This window comes from Aethalodelphis obliquidens, unplaced genomic scaffold (genome assembly GCF_003676395.1).
Source record: "Aethalodelphis obliquidens isolate GAN/ISIS:26980383/991018 unplaced genomic scaffold, ASM367639v1 scaffold9, whole genome shotgun sequence".
In the NCBI taxonomy this organism is placed as follows: domain Eukaryota; kingdom Metazoa; phylum Chordata; class Mammalia; order Artiodactyla; family Delphinidae; genus Aethalodelphis; species Aethalodelphis obliquidens.
This window is the reverse complement of record NW_020837953.1, coordinates 22,772,328-22,789,573: the sequence shown is the minus strand read 5'-3', so window position 1 is coordinate 22,789,573 and position 17,246 is coordinate 22,772,328. Positions and strand designations below refer to the sequence as shown.

The 17,246-nt window shown below is 43.0% G+C and overlaps 1 protein-coding gene across 3 annotated transcripts in view; it reads right to left on the bottom strand.

The window, feature by feature from the left end:
- Window positions 1–401: 401 nt before the first annotated feature.
- The window catches only part of MEAF6 (MYST/Esa1 associated factor 6), a 24,451-nt gene continuing 7,606 nt past the window's right edge, over window positions 402–17,246 (bottom strand). Inside the window, exons 5-8 of one of the 3 annotated variants that reach the window (XR_003433313.1) lie at window positions 7,072–7,264; window positions 3,100–3,157; window positions 2,439–2,472; window positions 402–1,950 (exon numbers count right to left, since the gene is read on the bottom strand). Coding sequence is in view for 2 of the 3 variants with exons in the window: in XM_027109063.1 (XP_026964864.1) it covers window positions 1,942–1,950; window positions 2,439–2,472; window positions 7,072–7,264 (236 nt within the window). In the remaining variant the exon portion in view is untranslated. The remainder of the gene's footprint in view (window positions 1,951–2,438; window positions 2,473–3,099; window positions 3,158–7,071; window positions 7,265–17,246) is intronic. The other 2 variants (XM_027109063.1, XM_027109064.1) reach the window with 2 other exon arrangements.

Below are 17,246 nucleotides of genomic sequence, written 5' to 3'. Positions count from 1 at the left end.
AATCAATGATTAAACTTTACAGAGAAAGTATGTATAAAGCCAGCCATGTCTCTAACCATGATTACACATACATAGAGGTATTCATACACATAGATATGCTTTTAATAATATATCTTTTTAAGAGTAGTCCTACTCTATCTCTAGCAAAAGTCAAACTGTGAGAGTCAGAAATATCTTCAGGTTTGCTGTGTGCTGTCCTCGAGTTAAGGAAACCACCGGGATCCCATCCTTCCCTCCCGGGAAAGGAGACTGACAAAAAAGGATACAGAAAGCTTCTGGTTTCCATTGTCTTTAGTTTTGTTTTGTTTTTAAGGAACAATCTATATAAGAAACTAATTCCTTAAAAAACCCCTCAAGTTCTGCTACCAAAGACATAGGCAAAGACATCTAAATAGCCAGAGTCAAAAAAAAAAAAACAAAGTTTATTTGAGAACAAGAGGAAGCTTTTGCACATCTGACAAGGTCGACGTGTTTTGATAATAGACGCCATCCGTATTTCAGCTCTACCAACATTGCCACAAATGGAACATAGTTTTTCTAACAAAGATATGGAGATAAGTATTTATGACTAAACAGAGTCAAAGGAAAGGTGAGGCCCCACAGCTTATCCCTTAGACTGATTCATGACACGGGATTGAAATCGAACAATCCAGTCTCCTAATGCAGTGGTTCTCCACTTGGTTTCCTGTCAGAATGCCAGGGACTCTTGGAACGAATATCCCCAATACTAGGCTGTAGCCGAGTCAGGGTCTTGGGGAGTGCGACCCAGGCACTGGTATTTTTTTAAGCAACCCAGGTGATTCCAATGTGCAGCCGAGGTGGAGGGCCGCTGCTCCAGAGGCAGGTAACAACCATCAACAGACTCCTCGGCCCATCCACCCTGAAAGGAAGGGGCGTTTGCTGGGCATCGCGGCCTCTCGGTGATCCTGTCATTCACTTTGCTCAAGGACTCCAGGCGTTAGCAGCTTTGGGTACAGTTTAGAGCCTTTCCATGTGCCTTAGTCATTTTTAGAGCAATATTTAATCAGGCAAATACCATCAAAGAGAGAGAAAAGATGGAGAAAGAAATTTCCGTAAGGCATGATACGAATAAGTAAGTGAAAAAACAATCTCAAGTTTAAAGGTGAAGGATGAGAAGTCAAAGCCTGTGAAATTTTATTTATACAACAGAATAAAAATACCTATTTTAAAAGGACTCATTTAAACTCATGTGTTTCAGTTTTTCCTGTTCCTTGAACATGAAACTGCTTCCAACTCAAAAAGATTTAAGATAGGTAATTATTAAATAAACACTCTTTACCTTCCCTCTGCAAAGAAACAAAAAGCCAAGTCCCCATTTTATTTATGGTAAACCAAATTACTTTCAGTTAAGAATATTGGCAACTGCACGAAAGAGATGATCAGATACGTCAGCAGGAAGGTATGAGCTGTATAATGGCATTACAAAAAGTCCCCAAAGCAAATAAGATGGTAAAAACAATCATAGAAAAACGATAAAACACAAACAAAATAAGAAAATGCCAGATATTTACAGCCTCCCTCTGAAATGTGACTTGTTCTACGTTCAGCATAAAACAAACCTAGAGAACATTTCTCGATGCGCATCACAGATGAAGCTGGTGCCAGCCAGTTTGACGGGGGAGACATTGGTTCCAAGAACGGAGAAATGCACAGTTAGCAACTTGCTGGGATTAAAACAATGTCTTGGGTCGTCCTGCAATTGTTACTGAAAATGACACAAAATAAATGCTCCAATATGGTCTTACAGAAATGACTTGCTTGTCACCACATTTCAGAACAAACTACTCAGAGTCACAGGCACCAGGTCTGGGAAAGCAGAGATGGATGGCCACGCAGCCAGGTGAGGGGTGTTTATCTTTGTGAGGTCGGAGGAGGGAAGCAGGGCTCTATAGCCTGGACGCTTCTGCACTAATGAGTCTTCTAATAATCCTGAAGAGAGAAAAACAGAAGTCCCAACTTATTCTCAGCAGAACATTGACAAATTCTCACCAACAACCCTGCTAGGCTATTGCTCTGTAGCCAAAGATTCTATTTCAAATATGACAGACAATATTTCACATCGAAAATGGCTTGTCTTCTGAGTCCACAGAGGGACAGAAACGTCAATTCTGCCTTATTAGACCTGAGAACTCACCAGTTAGAGGCATGGGGGTGGTGAGGAGGGGTAGTATTAACAGTTCATTATTTAATCAAAGGGAATTTTTCTTCAGGAAAAAAATGTGTGAGCCTTTCTCTCTCCAAAATATAAAGAGAGTACACAAACCTAAAAGTCAAAGTGCATCCAGATGGATACCCCAGACTGTAAAACAAGAACTGTGACCCCAGATTAGGAACACTCAAGCTCTGAAGACAAATACGTTTTTCTAACCGTCTACAAAAATCACCAGCCTCTCTGAAATGGTCTGGCTGATACTTACAGCTCGTGGTTTTTTGTTTAACTTCAGATCAATCCTGTGATAGGAAAGATAAAAGATATTTGCATTTTAATTTACAGAAAACGGGTCCAAGAATCAGCTACTGCATAGGGCACAAGCTATAACAAAGACTATTTGGTTAAGTAAAATCCACATTCTTCATTAGACTATGTCATATTTAGTTGTTTACCCAGATATTATTAAGCAAGTATTTATTAAAAACATGAGCAGATACTCTTGCCACAAGGTAAACTTAGATGACTCAAAAAGAAATACACTACAGCAGTTATAAAAGTCGTACAATTTTTAAAAATTATTCCAAAATTACACGTTAAAGAGCTTGGGTTAAGAGGGCATGCTCTACGTTAATGTGTTAGCTCTGCAACTATGCTGCTGATAATCACTGAGACACTGAGTGATTAAGAACAGGAAAGAGACTAGGAGTTTGTATTCCTGGACATGAAACACAAAAGAAAGTCAACAAATTTCCATTTTTAAATCTTTCCAGAGCAAAAGGTCTTAAACTATCAATCTCCTTATGAAGCAAAGCCAGGATATCAATTTAAATATTAATCAAAGTAAAGGTTATCTATTTTTAAAGAAATTAAAACGCATAAAAGTGAAGTTTACTTAATTTTGCTTAAGTTATTAAATAAAATGTTACCTCCATCACGTTTTTCTGTTTTTAAAAAAAACTTCCCAGCCTAACCTAATATACATACCTACAATTAAACAGATAAACTATGGGTTAGAAAGGTCTCAAAAAGGCATATTTGTCTCTACACACTAAACAACACAGCACAAATACTAATTCAAATCAAACTTACTCAAAGTCATAATCAAACATGCCAGACGGGCTGAGGGGCAGCATTTGAAAGGAAGAAAGCAATAGAAATTAATATCCTAATTGAATAAATTAGTTGATTAGCCACCCTAGCAAGATTTGTAGAAACAAAATCACTTTTAAGAATCTTAAGCCACAAAGTTTCAGACATCAAAGCACCAAAGATTCTGTGGTTGGGAGATTCCCTTCCCTCAATGGATTTCATATCAGAAGAACAGACTATAAAAAGAAAAGTTATTTCATTAGAAAACTAGACACCCGCAGGCCTTCTATTAACTACCAGATTCAGAGTTAGAACTTTTAAAATATTTAATTATAATGAAAAATAAACTGGGCATTTAGAAGAAATAGAGAACAAAGGGTTTAGTCACATAATGAAAAGTGCTTTGAAGGCCGTACCAACAACTCAGCATAATACACTTTCACTAAAATGAAAGATAAAAATATCATACAGTTTTGAAAATAAAAAACATTTTGCAATTTCTAACTCGGGTTTTATATTTAAGCATGTCCAAACATGGTACTCCTTTTCTCTGCATTCATGCTAGAAGCCAGGGGTTGAATCAGAGTCTAATTCCAAAACCCACACAGCCATATTACTCTGCCCCTGAACCGGTGAGAGCAGTTAATGGTTTACGTCAGGGCTACAATTAGGGAACACCGAAGTCTGCAGTGCATCTACTGAAACAAAGGGAAGTTGACATCCATAAGCACCCAAGCCGTAAGGGTCCAGATGGGAGAGCAGCCTAGAGGAGAAGGCCGTTTCGGGCCATCACTGCTGACAGACCATGGGCTGGGCAGACCTCCAAAGCAAATGTTAACCAGGGGCATGACACCAGTTCCTTGGCTGGCTCCAGAGCCTTTCAGACTGTAGACAGGAGGTAAAACAATATGCAAAACGGCTGTATTTCCTCCTAGCCAGTGTTTGCAAGAGTGAAGCTGGAAGAAAGCTTAACTTCAATAACCTTTATGCAACAGTTTCACTTCGGACATTTGGGAAAACTATACAGTAAGTGTACAAACCAGGAACTGTCAGAAATTTAACTTTCAGCCTAACTGAACTTTGTTCAGAAAGTAAAGAAGTAGACTGTACCTACTTCATGAAAACGTCACAAACTACCTAGAATGCTAGAGCTCGGTACAGTATCAAAAACCTGTAAGAGCAGCTATAAGCTTATACCGAGTTCAACTTTTTTCTTTAAAGACACTGGGACTTATCGTTCAGATATCAGGTAAAAGATAAGACTTTAGAATCTTGTGATCATTTATGAATGCTAAAAATTATTTGATAGATTTTTATATTCCTAAAGAGAACAAATTCAAAGTTCTTCCCTTTTTGCTAGGGTACTTATTTATTTCCACTTCGCTTTACTCATCACTAAACAGTGTCTTACACATGGTGGGTATTCAGACTTTTGTTGAAATAATTTACTGTTGACTTTTATCTGACAATATGGGGTGTGGTACGTTGAAGGAGAAACGACACTGTACTGGGAGCAAAGTTACAAACATGTGTAGACAAAGTGCTCCCCCGCCCCCATCCCCCAATCAGTCAGACCCACTAAGACATTAGTCAGGGGCCAGGGGTTTGGGCCAGACACAATTCCTGACTAAAGATGGCAGGAATCTGAGAAGGTGTGCTAATAAACCTATTTTCTCCAGAAAGAAGGCAAATCAGCTCCAGTATCCTCCCTCAGGGCAGGTGAGGCCCTAAGGCCAACGGAGAAACCCAGCAGGATACTGAACCTGGGGAACACAAAAGGATCCTGCTTTCCAAACAGAAAGCCCCATTGTGAAGGCAATAACTAACATCAAATATCTTTTTAAATCCTAGTATTTTTCTGGAAGGAGTTAGTTCCTAGGGCCAGGAGAGGAAACGGTAGGAAATGCTGTTACTATGGAAATCTACCAGTAATCTGCAAGAAGAAAATTAAGTTCAATGTCTAATTCCCTTTTATCAGCTGATCGTATCATTAAGGAAAATAAGGTATTACCTGAAATAAACAACAGCTATCAATAGAGTCTAGTGTACCAGGAATGGAGAAAGTGTCCCAGAAACTTTCAAGGAATTTACCCCTCCTCTACTCTGAAACAGGAAAATAATTATCCCATTTAAAATGACACTGGTGTAAACTTAATGAAAGCAACACAGAGCATGACCCTTTTATCTTGACAATTTAAAAAAATATTTTTAAGAGTATGGATCTCTGCTGTTTATGATAAAGTAGCGTCAGTCCTGTCACAGCGATTAAATAAGCTGTAGCCTTACCAAAAAAAAAAAAAGAGAGAGACAGAGATGCAATTTTTGCTCTCTCTTACTGCACTTATGAGATTGGCGTGGTGATTTCTGGTGTGCAGAAAAATGTTAGGCTGCAGTCCTTAGCCACTATCTGGAGGATATACTATTTCTGGGTCTAAAAACCACCACCACCATTGACAAGAAAAACTCTTAAAAGAATTAAAGAATCAGTTGATGCCAAGGAGGCTTAAACCCGTTAGAGTTCACTCTGTATTATCCCTGTATGCCACATCTGGCAAAGGTAACAACTGTAATATCCTGGGTGCCTGAGGGAATGTTCTGTGGGACAACCCAGCCCAGAAGCAAACTGACTGGCACAGGGAAGCCCACCCATTCCTTGCACGCCCCCTTTCATCTCCTCAGCATGCAGGCTCCTAAGAGGAGCAGGACAAAAGCCAACCTGGTGGATATCTGGTTTTCAAACCTCCCAGAAGAAGGTTTGAGGCCATCCCTTCCTCTAGAAACTACTGCATTACCCTCTCTGAGTTCAGCTGTATAATTTCCAATTATCTGAGCTAACAGGCCCCGGCATCATCATATAAACCCCAAGCAGAGTGAATGCTAAAATCCTCTCTGGGTGGCACCTGACCTCTCTGCCCACTGATGTGATTCCTATCTCATTAGGCACTGCAAAAAAACACAGTGAACAAACATTATCTAGGAAGGTGCTCTCCTATCTTATAGCCCTTATATTGTTCCTCTGATACTGAAATCAGCATTTTACAAAGATATATAAAAATAGAGAAATCATAAGCAATCAAAAAACTTGTATTTAAAAAGCATAAAGGGGGCTTCCCTGGTGGCGCAGTGGTTGGGAGTCCGTCTGCCGATGCAGGGGACACGGGTTCGTGCCCCGGTCCGGGAAGATCCCACATGCCGCGGAGCGGCTGGGCCCGTGAGCCATGGCCGCTGAGCCTGCACGTCCGGAGCCTGTGCTCCGCAGCGGGAGAGGCCGCAGCAGTGAGAGGCCCGCGTACCGAAAAATAAAAATAAAAAAAAAAAATAAAAAGCATAAAGGCACTATCAGATCAGTTCTGTCCATCCTCCAGGGAATAAGAACAGGCAGGGATCAAGGTTAGGAGCACAAGACTTATATCCCACTTTTCAGCTTCCCAACACATGCTAGTGGCATTTTCCAAACACTAGTACACAGATTCCATTTCTATTTCCCTTTTTCTCTTCTGAAAGGATTTCAAATTCACTGTATTAAACAAAAGTTTTATGGAATCAAATTCTTCTACACTAGAAACACTGAGAAGGATGTCTTCCTTCACAGTTCCTCTAATGCCCACTAATTCCTCCCTTAGAGAAAAATTAGCCTGTTTCACTTGGACCAAATGAATTTCTTCCCATCAGCAACAGAAAGACCACACCAATCCTGAAGAATGTTTATTCTATTAAAGTCCCTTCACAGCAATGGTCACGGAAGCTCTAAGTGGGTGGGGATAGGGTGGGGGCCTAGCGGGTGGGGAAAGGTGGTCCCTACCACTGACCTGTGCCGGTTTTTATTCTTTCGTTTTTTATGGCTGCTATGATGACTCCCTGAGGAAGTAGAAGAAGCAGCCTTCTGAGGTTTCACTCCCTGCACAGATCCATCCAGATCCTCAGGATCCTCCTGGCTGGGCTCATTTTCCTGATTGTGGAAGTCTGGAGAAGTATCACTTTCCGTCCCACTTCCTGGCTCCCCTGGAGGGAATAAACACAAGTCCCCCAAAGCATCATCAGTACTCCTCAGGAAGTTTGTCCATCAGTCAGGAAAGATTTTCTGAGCACTAACACATAGAAAAAGACTTGTTTCCTACCCTCAAGGACCATATGTTCTAACTGACAGGAAGACACATACAAAGTTATCAGAGTTCCTGAGAAACTTGTAATCGGAAACAATGTAACCAGAGGCAACAGACCTAAGGACGGCTGGGAGATTAGACCACACAATCAAGATAACCTCGCTACATAAAGGTTATTTAAACAAGAATATGCTAATGGGATTAATAATTACACAAGAAGCATTATCAAAAACATTACATAGGTCTTCGGGAGGTGAGAGATGACCTTGGGAAAACATCCTACAGCTGGCCCTGGTTCCTTCCCCAGACCACATGGGAATCCTGACTTTCCATCAAGAAAAAGGGCCCAGGAGGAGAAGAGCCTCATTACCTAAGTTACTCTGAGAAGCCTTAAGAACATTATTTTAAAAGTGGTAATAATACCCTTCAGCTGACAGATATTCCCAATTTTATTTATTTATTTTTAACATCTTTATTGGAGTATAATTGCTTTACAATAGTGTGTTGGTTTCTGCTGTATAACAAAGTGAATCAGCTATACATATACATGTATCCTCATATCTCCTCCCTCTTGCATCTCCCCCCCACCCTCGCTATCCCATCCCTCTAGGCGGTCACAAAGCACCGAGCTGATCTCCATGTGCTATGCAGCTATATCCCACTAGCTATTTTACATTTGGTAGTGTGTATAGGTCCATGCCACTCTCTCACTTCATCCCAGCTTACCGTTCCTGCCCCTAGGTTCTTCAGAACGATTTTTTTTTTTTTTTTAGATTCCATATATATGTGTTAGCATACGGTATTTGTTTTTCTCTTTCTGAGTCACTTCACTCTGTATGACAGACTCTAGGTCCATCCACCTCACTACAGATAACTCAGTTTCGTTTCTCTTTATGGCTAAGATAACTGGATAACTGGATATCCACATGCAAAAGAATGAAATTGGAACCCTATCTCATACCATATACAAAAATTAACTCAAAATGGATCAGAGACCTAAATGTAGGAGCTATAAAACTCTTAGAATCTATTGGATTAGGCAATGGTTTCTTAGATAAGACCACAAGAGCAAGCATGACAAAAGAAAAAATATGTAAAGTGAACTATATCATGTATGTAAAACTCTTGAACTGCAAATATCACCCAAAAAGTAAAACAACCCACAGGGGTGAGGTGAGGGCAAAATGGGCAAAGGGGGTCAGCTATATGGTGACAGATGGAAACTAAACTTTCGGTGGTGAGAACACTGTAGTATAAACAGAAGTCAAAGTATAATGTTGTACATATCAAACTTATAAGTTATAAACCAATGCTAACTAGAAAAAAGAAAGAAAAAAAAATCACAACCCACAGAATGGGAGAAAATATTTGCACATCATATATCTGATAAAGACTTGTATCCAGAATACATAAGGAACTCTTAGAACTCAATAATAAAAAGACAAAAAAAATTAAAAAGATCAGCAATGGATTTGAATAGACATTTCTCAAAAGAAGATATACAAATGGCCAATAAGCACAGGAAAAGATGCACAACATCATTAGCCATCAGGGAAATGCAAATCAAAACTACAATGAGATAGCACTGCCTACCCACTGGGGTAACTATAATGGAAAGACAAACAGTAACAAGTGTTGGTGAAGATGTGGAGAAACTAGAACCTTCAAACACTGCTGATGGGAATATAAATTGTACAGCTAACTTGGAAGACGCTTTGGCAGTTCCGCAAAAGATTAAACATTGAGTTGACAAATCACCAGCAATTCCACTCCTGAGTATATATCCAAGAGAAATGATAACACGTTCACACAAAACTGGTCGTAAATGTTCACGGAAGTATTATTTACAGCAGCAAAATGTCCATCAACTGATGAATGCATAAATAAAATGTGGTATAACCATGCAATGGAATATAGGCACAGCTCGGAGACGTTGTGGATTCGGTTCTAGACCACTACGATAAAGCGAGTATCAAAATAATGTGAGTTACACAAATGTTTTGGTTTCCCAGTGCATACAGAAGTTATGTTTACACTATACTGAGTCTATTAAGTGTGCAACAGCATTATGTCTAAAAACATGTACATACCTTAATTTAAAAATATATTATTGCTAAAAAATGCTAACCATCATCTGACAGCACAGGGTTGCCACAAACATTCAATTTGTAAAAAATGCAGTATCTGCAAAGTGCAATAAAACAAAGTATGCCTGTATTATTCAGCATTAGAAAGAAATGCAGTACTAATACATGCTCTGTTTGGGAGTTTTTAAGTGTGATCATAGTGTAAAGGGCCTATCGTTTATATAACTACCATATGATCCAGTAACCCCACTTATGGGTATTTATCCAAAAGAACTGAAATCAGGATCTTGAAGAGATATCTGCACTCCTATGTTCATTGCAGCATTATTCAATAGCCCAAATGTGGAAACGACTTAAATGTCTGTCAATAGATGAACGGATAAAGGAACTGGGGTAGGGCTTCCCTGGTGGCGCAGTGGTTAAGAATCTGCCTACCAATGCAGGGGACGTGGGTTCGAGCTCTGGTGTGGGAAGATCCCACATGCCACGGAGCAACTAAGCCCGTGTGCCACAGCTGCTGAGTCTGCAAGCCACAACCACTGAGCCCGAGTGCCACACCTACTGAGGCCCATGTGCCTAGAGCCCGTGCTCGCAACAAGAGAAGCCACTGCAATGAGAAGCCAACGCACCGCAACAAAGAGTAGCCCCTGTTCGCCGCAACTAAAAGAAAGCCCATGCGCAACAAGGACCCAACACAGCCAAAAATAAAATAAATAAATAAATTTATTTAAAAAAAAGAAAATGTGGTATATACGTAACAATGGAATATATTATTCAGCCTTAAAAAGAAGGAAACCCTGTCATATGCCACAACAATGGATGAACCTGGAGGACGTTATGCTACGTGAAATAAGCCAGTCACAGAAAAACAAATACTGCGTGATTCCACTTCTATGAGGTATCTAAAACAGTCAAACTCACAGAAGCAGAAAGTAGAATGGTGGTTGCCAGTGGCTGGGCGGGGGGAGGGGGGAGTTGCTGTTTGATGAGTATAAAGTTTCAGTCATGCAAGACAATTAAGTCCTAGAGATCTGCAGTGCAACTCTGTACAGTTAAGACTATTGTACTGTGCACTTAAAAATCTGTAGCACTGGACTCCCCTGGTGGCGCAGTGGTTAAGAATCCACCTGCCAATGCAGGGGACACGGGTTCGAGCCCTGGTCTGGGAAGATCCCACATGCCGTGGAGCAACCAAGCCCGTGTGCCACAACTACTGAGCCCGCACGCTGCAACTACTGAAGCCTGCGTGCCTAGAGCCCATGTTCCACAACAAGAGAAGCCACCGCAATGAGAAGCCCACGCACCACAATGAAGAGTAGCCCCCGCTCGCCGCAACTAGAGAAAGCCTGCACACAGCAACGAAGATCCAACGTAGCCAAAAATAAATTAAAAAGTGAAAAAAAAATCTGTAGATCTTATGTTTAGTGTTCTTGCCACAATTTAAAAACTATCATTTGGCAATACATACTGAAAGGGACTTCCCTGGTGGCACAGTGGTTGAGAATCCGCCTGCCAATACAGGGGACATGGGTTCGATCCCTGGTCCGGGAAGATCCCACATGCTGCAGAGCAACTGAGCCCACACGCCACAACTACTGAGTCTGTGCACTAGAGCCCGCGAGCCGCAACTACTGAGCCCGTGTGCTGCAACTACTGAGGCCCGCGCGCCTAGAGCCCGTGCTCTGCAACAAGAGAAGCCACCGCAATGAGAAGCCCGCGCACTGCAACGAAGAGTAGCCCTGCTCGCCGCGACTAGAGAAAGCCTGCATGCAGCAACAAAGACCCAACGCAGCCAAAAATAAATTTAAAAAAAATTTTAAAAAACCCCAACATACTAGAATATGTATACAAGAAACAGGGGTAGATTTCTGAGATTTTTCAACATAATACAGGGGGTGGAGGTGAGGGCAGGTAGGGTGTGGATAGGACAGGACTGGCCACAGTGTGATGGTTTGGGGGCAGTGTGATGGGTACACAGGGATTCATTGTTTTGTCTGTATTTGCGTAGATTAAAAATTCACTCTAATGAAAGAGTTTAAACGTAATCTTTTTCCCCCTTATTTTACCCCAATGTATCTGTAACAGGCCCTCCCAAGGTATGCTTTTAAGAATAGGAATGGCAAGGCTCTTTTTGGAAAGTCCAGGGTGTTTTCCAACACCAACAACCAATTCCCTGATTGCCCAGACACCAACACTTGAATTTAATTCTGACACTAACTACTGGAGTCAGGGCAGAACCCACAATTTAAGGGCTCAGTCCCACAAGAGTGCTCCCTACTTCAGACACCAGTCACCAGTCCTGGGCCTCCCAGACATCCAACAGACCAGTCATAAACCAGGGGTACCACAACCCCCTCCTCAGGGTCAATAATCCGCTAGGATCAGGAACACGCTTTATTACAAAGGATACAACTCAGAAACAGGCACATGGAAGAGGCACACAGGGCAAGGTATGGGGAGGAGCGTGGAGCTGCCTTGCCTTCTCTGGGCTGGGAAACTTCCCAGCACAGCACCATGTTCACCAACAGAAACTCCATCATTTAGGGGTTTTTATGGAAGTTTCATTATGCAGGCATGACTAATTAAGTCACTAGCCATTGGTGATGAGCTCAATCTCCAGTCCCCTTCCCCTCCCTGGAGGTTTCAGGGTTAAGGCTGAAAGTTCCAAACTTCTAGTCAAGGACTGGTCTTTTGGGTGACCAGCCCCCATCTGATGCTATCTGTGGGCGAGGGAGGGGCAGTGAACACAGCCACCAGTCATCTCATTAGCGTACAAAAGACTACTCTTTTGCATACTAGCCATTCTTTTTCTTTAAAATTTATGTATGTATTTATTTATTTATTTTTGGCTGTGTTGCGTCTTCATTGCCGTGCACGGGCTTTCTCTAGTTGCAGCGAGTGGGGTCTACTCTTCATTGCGGTGCGCGGGCTTCTCATTGCGGTGGCTTCTCCTGTTGCAGAGCACAGGCTCTAGGCAAGTGGGCTTCAGTAGTGGTGGCACGTGGGCTCAGTAGTTGTGGCTTGCAGGCTCTACAGCGCGGGCTCAGTAGCTGTGGCGCATGGGCTTAGTTGCTCCACGGCATGTGGGATCTTCCTGGACCAGGGCTCGAACCCGTGTCCTCTGCATTGGCAGGCGGATTCTTAACCACTGTGCCACCAGGGAAGCCCCATGCTAGTCATTCTTAATATTCTGGAGACTCCAAGAGTTTTAGGAGCTGTGTGCCAGGAAAGGGGACAAAGACCAAATATACATTTCCCTTCATACTACAGAAAGTACTGGGCTGTATTTATGAAAATCATTCTTTGACACAGTAGTGCCACTTCTGGGATACTGTCATACAGAAATTAAAACTCCACTGCAAAAAAGCCTATGGGTACAAGGATGTTTACTGTGACACTGTTCACAGTGGGGGAAAAGGGAGATGATGGGAATATTCATCAACAGAGGAGGAACAACCAGACTAGGGGGTATTTTCTGGCTTTTAAAAAGAATGCGGGACTTCATGCGGCGCAGTGGTTAAGAATCCACCTGCCAATGCAGGGGACGTGGGTTCGAGCCCTGGTCTGGGAAGACCCCACATGCCGCGAAGCAACTAAGCCCATGCGCCACAACTACTGAGCCTGCGCCCTAGAGCCTGCAAACCGCAACTACTGAGCCCGCATGCCTAGAGCCCGTGCTCCGCAACGAGAAGCCAACGCAGCGAGAAGCCTGCACACTGCGACCAAGAGTAGCCCCCGCTCACCGAAACTAGAGAAAGCCTGAGCACCACAATGAAGAGTCTGCGTGCCGCAACAAAAAAGATTCTGGGGCTCCCCTGGTGGCGCAGTGGTTGAGAGTCCGCCTGCCGATGCAGGGGACGCGGGTTCGTGCCCCGGTCCGGGAGGATCCCACATGCCGCGGAGCGGCTGGGCCCGTGAGCCATGGCCGCTGAGCCTGCGCGTCCGGAGCCTGTGCTCCGCGACGGGAGAGGCCCCAACAGTGAGAGGCCCGCGTACCGCAAAAAGGAAAAAAAAAAAAAAAAAAAAAAAAAGATTCTGCATGCCGCAATAAAGATCTCACGTGTGGCAACTAAGACCCGACGCAGCCAAATAAAGAAAGAAAGAAATAGGGTTTCCCTGGTGGCGCAGTGGTTAAGAATCCGCCTACCAATGCAGGGGACAGGGGTTCGAGCCCTGGTCCGGGAGGATCCCACATGCTGCAGAGCAACTAAGCCCGTGCACCACAACTACTGAGCCCATGTGCCACAACTACTGAGGCCCGCGTGCCTAGAGCCTGTGCTCCTCAACAAGAGAAGCCACTGCAATGAGCAGCCCGCGCACCACAACCAAGAGTAGCCCCCGCTCGCCGCAACTAGAGAAAGCCCACGCGCAGCAACAAAGACCCAACGCAGCCAAAAATAAAAATAAATAAGATAAATATATTTATAAAAAATAAATAAATAAGACTGCAAGATGCTAACAAGAGCTGACACAGACAGTCCTTACCCTAAGCCAGGCACCGCTGTACACACTTCAGATATATTAATACATACAACCCTCACAAGGGTTAAAAAGTTACAAAAGAAATCTAACGAAATATAAAAAGATGAGTCTAAGATACAGAAGTATGGTCAGGACAGCCTTCCTCTGCCGTACTTAATCCTATTTATTCAGATAAAAAATGTCATCTCTGAAACTGCTAATGGTGGAGGCACTGGTCGGGGAAGGAGCAGGCCAACAGGGCATGTAGTCACAAAAGCTTTGCATCACAGACAGGACTGCAGAAGGGACACAGGACTCACTGAGGAGGGGCTGGGCACAGGGGAGAGAAGGGTTAACTAAAAAGGTGGGAAACAAGTAAGGAAGGCAAGTTAGATACGGCAAATTTTCTCTATGTTGCAATAGCAGACCATTCTCATACACTGAGGAGCAAAACCAACTATTTACTCATTTGGGGCCAGCTGCTATGGGAGTTCTGAGTAAATGGATGGATGAATTGGTCATATTCTGTAAAGTGGGTACACGTGTACACACGCACACATGCAAAACACAAACAAAGCAGCGGAAGTCAAATCAAAGGCCTATGAATAGAGTCCACGCAGTAGCCGACGTCCCAAAGGGCTGACATGGATACTAAGTATTATGGGAGTCAGAGAAGAAAGAGCGGATTATTCAGGAAAAGCTTCACTGAAGGGGCAGAATTTAAACTGGACCTTGAAAAATGAGAGCCAAAATAAGTACAAAAAATAGCACGTGCAAAACAGTGCAGAGGTGAGAAAACACAAGGTATTTGGGACAAATAAATCAAACAACACCTTTTAAATAGAGAGCTTGAGAAATGACAGGTGAAATGGAATGACAGGTTGAGCGGAGTCATAACTGTCCGACTAGGGGATCTAACATGGGGGACAATACGAGGGGATGTTAAGAAAACTGACTTGTTGCTTAATCTTTCTGAGCCTGTTTCCCCGTCTGTAAAATAGGAATTCTTTCTCTCACGTCTTGAGTATCTCTTATGGACGAGATACTGGGCTAGATGCTTGGGGCTACAGCCATGTTCCCTATACTCAAGAAGTAGCTTTAGGGATTAAATGAGATAATGTAAAGTGTTTGCTTAGTGTCCGGAACACAGTAAGTGTTCAAATCTCAACATCTTTGAGATCTACAAACACGTAAGTCAAATTCCAAGCAATCAGTCAGGGTTATTTGCAGTAAAACAGCCACTAGCAGGACATAACAAGATGAAGGCATCCAGAGTTTCGGAACAGGGAAGTAACACCAAACAACTAACGTGTATTGAGTTCTCTGTGCAAATACGTGCTTTAAGATTAGGCTAGAAGCGGTTTATAAGAGGGACTGGAGCTGGAGAGACTAGATTCAACACTGTTAATGTACAAAGTGAGAGCACAAAGTAATAATCATTTCCTTCCTCGGCTCACGGAAGCAGAAGAGAAGTGATAGCAAGAGGACTAGGTTACAACATATCAAGGTACAGCAGCAAGTCAGTCAATCGATTGTTGCTGCCACCATGAAAAGACACACGAGTTTGCGTCTCACTGACATAAAACTGAGCAACTCATTCTTAGCGCAAATCACGTCAAATTTTAAGTTAAATACATCTACAAATGAGATGCTCTACTTAAAGGACCAGCTACTGAATAGTGCCGCAGCAGTGACTCCTGATCAGCACGAAACGTTTAAAGGCAGAAAGGAAGACACCCAGGACAACACTCATGCAGCTGTTCACCTACCTGCGCAATGACGTAGATGCCGGAGGGGTCTGCTTTGACGAAAGCTTCAGAGAAGCCCAGTGAAACAAACAGGTGAGACTGCTGATCCTTTACAGGAGCCATGGGTTTGCGCCCTGGCCTGGGAAAATCTGCCTGCTTTGTTTTTCTTTCACTTTATTCTTTTTAGAAAAATATACAATGCCTCACTAATTAGCATAAAATTCCCCTTTGCGACCATGCCAATCCATTCTCATTCTAGTGTAGGTACCTAAGAAGCCAAAGGAAGCAAAAGTAGTGCATTTTTTGAGGAAAATTTCAGAACAGTTCAAAAATAAATGCCAGAAGTGCAAAACTCCAGAATCCTTGAGATCTGAGAATATACAAGTACAAAATCTAAGAGAAAGGGTCGTTTTCTTCATTGCCACCAAAGATCAAAAACACAGGAGTCATTCCACAAGATCTGTTATACAAAACATTCTGAGACAACGGAAAGACTCTGTGCAAAGGAAGAAAGAGTGAAAGGCAAAGCAGACCATTCCTCATTCCTCTCTTGGAATTAAAGTTTGGATCTTTTGGGGACCCTCAAGCCTTGAACTTGGTCCAAGCAATCCTAGCAGAAGCAAACATAGGTCTTCTCTGGAAGACAGCACCTTCATCCCAGCCATCAAACTATTCTACAAATACTTTTAACTACAGTGAACAGAAGTACACAGTCAAAGATAACCAACAAGCACACAGGGAAATTAATTTCATGAGCGATACAACAGCAGAAACAACAAACAGAAAGAGGTTCTTAAAGACTTCAGAAATTGAAATTAAATACAGACTACAGAAAACCTATGCTTACTATACTTAAAGAAGTAGGGACTTCACGGATGGCACGGTGGTTGAGAATCTGCCTGCCAATGCTGGGGACATGGGTTTGAGCCCCGGTCTGGGAAGATCCCACATGCCGCAGGGCAACTAAGTCCATGCACCATAACTACTGAGCCTGTGCTCTAGAGCCTGAGAGCCCCAACTACTGAGCCCATGTGCCAAATACTGAAGCTACGCACCTAGAGCCCAAGCTGTGCAACAAGAGAAGCCACTGCAATGAGAAGCCCGCGCACCACAACTAAGAGTAGCCCCCGCTCGCCGCAACTAGAGAAAGCCCGCACGCAGCAACTAAGACCCAACGACAAAGACCCAATGCAGCCAAAAATAAATTAAAAAATTTATTTATATTTTAAAAAGTAAAAGGCAAGTTTGAAAACAACTGCAAAGAAAGGTACTAAAAAACCACATAGCAGGGGCTTCCCTGGTGGTGCAGTGGTTGGGAATCCACCTGCCAATGCAGGGGACACGGGTTCGAGCCCTGGTCCAGGAGGATTCCACATGCCGTGGAGCAGCTAGGCCCATGAGCCACGGCTGCTGGGCCTGTGTTCTGGAGCCCGCAAGCGACAACTACTAAGCCCACGTGCCACAACTGCTAGGGCCCTCGCGCCTAGAGCCCATGCTCCACAACGAAGAGTGGCCCCCACTCACCACAGCTGGAGAAAGCCCACGCACAGCAACGAGGACCCAACACAGCCAAAAATAAATAAAT